At 36.4% G+C, this 6,017-nt stretch overlaps 1 protein-coding gene across 1 annotated transcript in view; it reads left to right on the top strand.

Annotated features, from left to right (window-relative positions):
* Nucleotides 1-1,993, top strand: part of LOC109585614 (uncharacterized) — a 4,869-nt gene extending 2,876 nt beyond the window's left edge. The window contains exons 2-8 of the mRNA XM_020001742.1: nucleotides 3-531; nucleotides 587-769; nucleotides 823-950; nucleotides 995-1,144; nucleotides 1,189-1,378; nucleotides 1,428-1,481; nucleotides 1,551-1,993. Coding sequence (XP_019857301.1) covers nucleotides 3-531; nucleotides 587-769; nucleotides 823-950; nucleotides 995-1,144; nucleotides 1,189-1,378; nucleotides 1,428-1,481; nucleotides 1,551-1,918 — 1,602 coding nt within the window. The 3' untranslated portion in view covers nucleotides 1,919-1,993. The remainder of the gene's footprint in view (nucleotides 1-2; nucleotides 532-586; nucleotides 770-822; nucleotides 951-994; nucleotides 1,145-1,188; nucleotides 1,379-1,427; nucleotides 1,482-1,550) is intronic.
* Nucleotides 1,994-6,017: the final 4,024 nt, after the last annotated feature.

Here is a 6,017-nt window from a genome sequence, read left to right as displayed (position 1 = left end):
AGAAATATGGTCTCAGGATTGGAGTACAAGAAAATAGTTTATCTTCTACTGATACAGTTGAGCTAGCAGTGGTTGCTCTTGTAGGAGGACAGTTTCAGTTTCCTCCTAATACTGTCCTTGTCAGTGCTGTATATGCAATATCACTCTCAAAACCTCTCCTCAAACAGCTCATATTAGAAATACAGCACTGTGTTGATTTAACAGGACAACCAGCTCTTTGTCGTCATCTCAATTTTGCTATAGCTCCTGTGAGCACACCCACTCTTCCTTATCAGTTCTCTATAGTTGAGGGAGGGCAGTTTAAACCTGATAGTTGGTATGGATCCATTCAACGTGAAGAGTTCTGTTTGGTAGCTATCCTTGGGGATAATCATCGACCCAAATCATCAACTAATGGAGATGAGTCAGAGGAAGAGGAGGAGGAACAAGCAGAAGAGGAAACTGAGGAGGAAGGGGAAGTTGGTAATCGTGATTTATCCAGTGATCCTGATAAGACTAAAGATCCACCAGGAGCTAGCAGTGGAGGACAAGGTCAGTAATGAGTCAGTCAGTGTATAAACAACTGAATCTGTTCCAATCATTATAGAAGAGTCTACTAGTAATGAGGGAGTAGAGGAAGAGGGGAAGACTAGAGGTGAGCCATTACATGAGGAAGGAAATGAACAGCAAGGTAATCAAAGAGTAGAAGAGTCAAAGAATCATGAAGAGCCACAGCATGAAGGAACAACTGCTCCAATACCTTGTACTGAGATTAGTTCTGACATTAATAGTAAGTGGACACACCAACACAGTGAATAATAGTTATTATATTTTTGTTTACAGGTAAAGTAGTAGTTTCCACTGGTATAGTAGAGAATATGGTATATGCTGGACTGCTTTATTATGAGGAGAAAAGAGCGGAAGATTTGGTGACATTTGCTGCTGCTAAAGATCTTAATGCACTACTTGAAGTAACTGTACTATGTTATAATTGTAATAGTGACTTTGTTTGTAGTTTATCAAAAAAGACTATCCTCATGCTGAAAGAGGACAAAATATTCTATTTCGTTTCAAAGGTGATGGATATATTGAGTTAAAGTTTGATGCTCTACAAAGTGAGCCATTCACTGGTTGGAATATTAAGCCTCACCTTAAGCCTTGTAGAGTAAGTGCTGCAATATAATGTATAACTGATGGTTGTATTAATAGTTTTTACGTTGTGATGTTGATAAGTTCGGTGAAGTCAATTATCCTCTTCCTTCCACTTGTCTGGTATCTGTCTATGCTTCACCTGGTGCTGTTCCTACACTGCACTATTCTATACCACTGGATGGAGTGGTTGATCCTAAGACATTATTCATTCACAGATCACTGAGACCTACTCCTCTTCCTTTAACAAGTAATAGATAAATGACTTCAAATTTGTTTATTTAATTAATATCAATCAGATACCTCATACTCCTCTATTGAATCAATGTCTGCATCATCCATTGGAGGAGCTAGTAAGTAATAATACTGTGTGTACATGTAATGTACATACATAATACTGACCTTGAACCTCAATTTATTAGGCCCATCAGCTGTTAATGTCAATAAAGTAAAGAAAGTGATCAATGATGTTCTTGTATCTCATTATGCTGCACTCAATTCTCTTAAGACGTCTCTGTCAGATCTTGCCAGTCAGTTATATGCAGCTGGTCTTATTAGCGATGAAGTCAGAGAGACTCGTAGCATGGACAAATTTATAACCGAGTTCAAGGCTAGTCTTAGTTTTAAGAGGAAGCTACCTAAAGTGCAGGAGCACTGTCAAAAGTTCTTAAGCTCATTCATTGCTGTAAGAGGTAGTTATTCTGATGCAGCAGAAGCTTTAGGTGAGGACTGGGTTGAAGCTATTAGGAATGAACTGGGGTTTGATTTTAGTGTTGACATTGAACATTGATGCTTGGTAATAATCTTGATAGATTTTTGCTTGATTTACTCACGTGTATAATGTTTAAAATAGTTATAAATATAATTTTTGGATATCAAATTTTTTGAAAGTGAATTTTATGATCATTTTTGAATTTAACGTTCTTTTAACATAATGACCAGAGAGGATACTTCTACTGTTTTTGCCAGTTCAGTATTGCTATAAATAGCCTAATGATAAACATAACTAATAATACACATTAATGAGTAGGTATACCTAATTGTACTACTGAGATACCATATAGCAGGTTTTTTTGAGGATAATAAATTTCGCAAATGACCCATATCCGGAAGTTTGCGGAATTAATTTTCGCAAATTTTCACTAATCTGCCATCTTGTACCGTATTAAATTAATTTTCAAGGAATTTAATGTTGCAAATCATGAAAAAATCCGCAAAATTTGTTATCCTCGAAAATTTCCTGCTATACAGTATTTGTCATCTCTTCTCTCAGTTCCTCAATTTCTTTACTTTTCTCATCAACAGTCTATGAATAATGTACTTGTACGTGAAAATTTGCTCTATTTCCATCACCCTTCTTCTCTCTTTATCTCTTGTCCCTCCCTCTCTCTCTCTCTCTCTCTTACTGATTCCATTTGTACTAGTGCTGATATTGCTGCTCCTTGTGACAATGACAATTATTGTTGTGCTCTACCATCTAAAATAAATACAATACATAAACACTCACATGCAATGCACATGCGGCTATAGATCAACATGCACATATTATTATCAAATAAAATGCTGCGAAGTTGCAATACAAGTTATGCAACTAGACATATATGTACATTAATGTATGTATGTTAGCTTACCATGACTAGCTTCAAGTATCTTTATTTATTAATTTATCTCTTTCTGGATGAAGTCCCTTACACTTATAGACGCCATCTCACTAATAGTTCTCTCTCCTCTATCATGCTCCTCAGCTGTTTCTTTGATTGGGGTACATTTTTATTCATCTCTGACTCCATGTGTTCTAGCAGTCCTTATATAGACAGGGTATCTCTGTACAATACAGTATATATCTCCTCTGTCTCCATTGCTTTTAATATTGTTCATTGTATGTCTCGTTCCATTGTTGATATTAGTTCATCTTTATCTCTCATTAATCTCTCTAGTCCATGTACGGTATCCTGTGCTTGTACTAGGACATAATTACCTATAAAGTATTGACCATTTATTATTTTATTATATATACATACTTTTAGTGTTAAATAATGATTACATAAAACCTATACTGCACTGTACTTTTAGCTACATTCTTATAGTGGTTAAAATTAAGATAAACAGATACTTAATTGGCAGCTACTAAAAAGATGACCTATGAAGGCTGGATTTTTAATGAGTGGAAAAGTCAGTGTGGCCCTGATGTAATAGTCACAAAATTCCTCGAGATCCTTTCTGCACAATAACTACTATGGAGGAGATGTTGAATGCAGATAAACACGGATGTTGCCAACTGGTAACCAGGGGTGACGAAAACTGCATCGCCAGGTGGGAATGGTAGTTTCCAATTTCTTTCATTTACTGTACTATCTGGATAAGCTCATTAAACTATTGAGAAATTTAGATACAGTACATGGAATCATATTTATTATAATCCTTTATATTTTAATGTACTAAAGAATGTCATTAATAAACGTTATATTTCTCTCTCATTGCAGAGTGTGACTCCAACCACTAACTTGATTGATAATAGTGTTTGGAGGAAAGACGTAATACAAAGATACATCAATTGTTGAACTCAATAAGTACATGTAAATACATGTACACTATATTGAATATACACAATTTGTACATATTGAATATAATAATGAAGCACTATGGTGCAATGGACTTGCCTGCTGAAATTCACCTGAGTGATATGTTTTACTTGTACTGTGATATTTTAAGCAATTTGAAAAATATTATTATTATTGACTGCATAGTTATAATGATAATTAAAATAAGCTATGGGTATGGTCAAAAACTAACTAAATCATGGCACATGGGTAGGAGATAAAAGAAAAGCTGAAATTTATTTTAGCATCTGAAGCTCTATTACATAAAAGAGTTGGCTTAGAAAATTTTTCTAGATATTTAAAAGAGACTGAGAGAGTTTGGTTGTTCCTGCTTTCCCCAGTGCCACCTGAAAAATTCTCAAAGAGGCTAAATCACAAACTTTGAGCAACTGTAACTCACAAACAACAAAGTTAGGACAAAATCGTTTTTTTGTTTTTTGTTAGATGGGATTTTCTACCTCTGAAGCAAATCTCGGCCCTGTAGAGTGAAACACGAGCTCTCACCTGGAGAGAGGTCCCCTGGTTTAGCAGTTCACAGCTTTTGGTGCCACGGGATGCTACAAGAGCATAACTAGATGAAAGAAAGCAACTTTATCTGATGCTAGAAGAAGAAATAGAGCTCTAGACTGCTCAAACAAAAAGATAATTTTTTTTACAAATAAATTAAACTTTGTGGACAGAATGACAGAATGACAACCCAACTGCTTAGTACCCGCCTACGCAAGCGTGGCGAGTCCAACGAGTGCACTATACCACATGCCCTCGCCACAATCATCAGTGTAACATAAAACAAATAAAACATTAATGTTGTTCTTCAAAAGTTATAAAGAGAATGCTGCTCTGTCTTGCTGTTACTGTTAGCTTGCTCAGCTTTGTATTGCTTGCTGTAGCAATTGAATGTGTGGCTGGAAAAAAGGTGCGGTTCAAATTAAGCACTGCCTACTACATAGTAATGCTATGCCAGTTACTGATAAAAAGCTTTAGTTTTGTACACTTATATGCAGTTTATGACACAACAATTAGGCTCTATTTGTTGTATTCCAGTTTGTTTGTAAGCATCTAGAGTTTAAAAAACTCTAGCTACTCTTTCTGGAGAGTAGCACTTCGTGTAAACTCACTAAATTGACGCGGTAAGTGATTTTTGAGCTGTCATATCTCAGGAATAAAGAAGCTAAGACAAATTCCCTAAACAATAAATCAATAGAAAGTTTCAATCTATCTTTTGATGTGGTCTAATGCATTATTACCTTCGTCATGAGAGAGATGCTTATAAATCAGATAACATTTATCAACATTGCTGGCTTATGCTGCCTCTGAGAAGACAGATAAAGAAGAAAACTGACAAAAAACAACTTTTTCCAACCGTTTTAGTTGACAGTGGGACTCCTCAGGACTTTAGGAAAGAGCAGCAGGGGTTTGAAAACAGAAAAGAAGACACCCTCTTGCGAACACACACTCACGAAAATTAACGAGTGCACTATAGCACATGCCCTCGCCACAATCATCAGTGTAACACAAAATAAATGAAACATTAACGTTGTTCTTCAAAAGTTATAAAGAGAATGCTGCTGTCTTGCTGTTACTGTTAGCTTGCTCAGCTTTGCATTGCTTGCTGCAGCAATTGAAGGTGTGGCTGGAATAAAACGTGCGGCTCAAATTAAGCACCGCCTACTACATAGTAATGCCATGCCAGTTACTGATAAAAAGCTTTAGTTTTGTACACTTATATGCAGTTTATGACACAACAATTAGGCTCTATTTGTTGTATTCCAGCTTGTTTGTAAGCATCTACAGTTTAAAAGACTCTAGCTGCTCTTTCTGGAGAGCAGCACTTCGTGTAAACTCACTAAACTGCCGCAGTAAGTGATTTTTGAGCTGTCACATCTCAGGAGTAAAGAAGCTAAGAAAAATTTCCTACATATTAAATCAATAAAAAGTTTCAATCTATCGTTTGATGTGCTCTAATGCATTATTACCTTCGTCATGAGAGAGATGCTTATAAATCAGACAACATTTATCAACATTCCTGGTTCGTGCTGCCTCTGAGAAGACGGAAAAAGAAGAAAACTGACGAAAAACAACTTTTTCCAACCGTTTTAGTTGACAGTGGGACTCCTCAGGACTTTAGGAAAGAGCAGCAGGTGTTTGAAAACAGAAAAGAAGACGCCATCTTGCGAACACACACACTGACACCATAGACCTTATACGTACATGGATTGGAAACAGGGCGAGACCGGTGTTGGAGGGTGGTTGGACCCCCCCCTTATTTTTGGACCGGGGGTCCAAGCG

Source organism: Amphimedon queenslandica, unplaced genomic scaffold (assembly GCF_000090795.2).
Source record: "Amphimedon queenslandica unplaced genomic scaffold, v1.1 AMPQUscaffold_13036, whole genome shotgun sequence".
Lineage (NCBI taxonomy): Eukaryota > Metazoa > Porifera > Demospongiae > Haplosclerida > Niphatidae > Amphimedon > Amphimedon queenslandica.
Note: the sequence above shows the minus strand (reverse complement) of the source record. Positions and strands in the feature narration are given on the sequence as shown.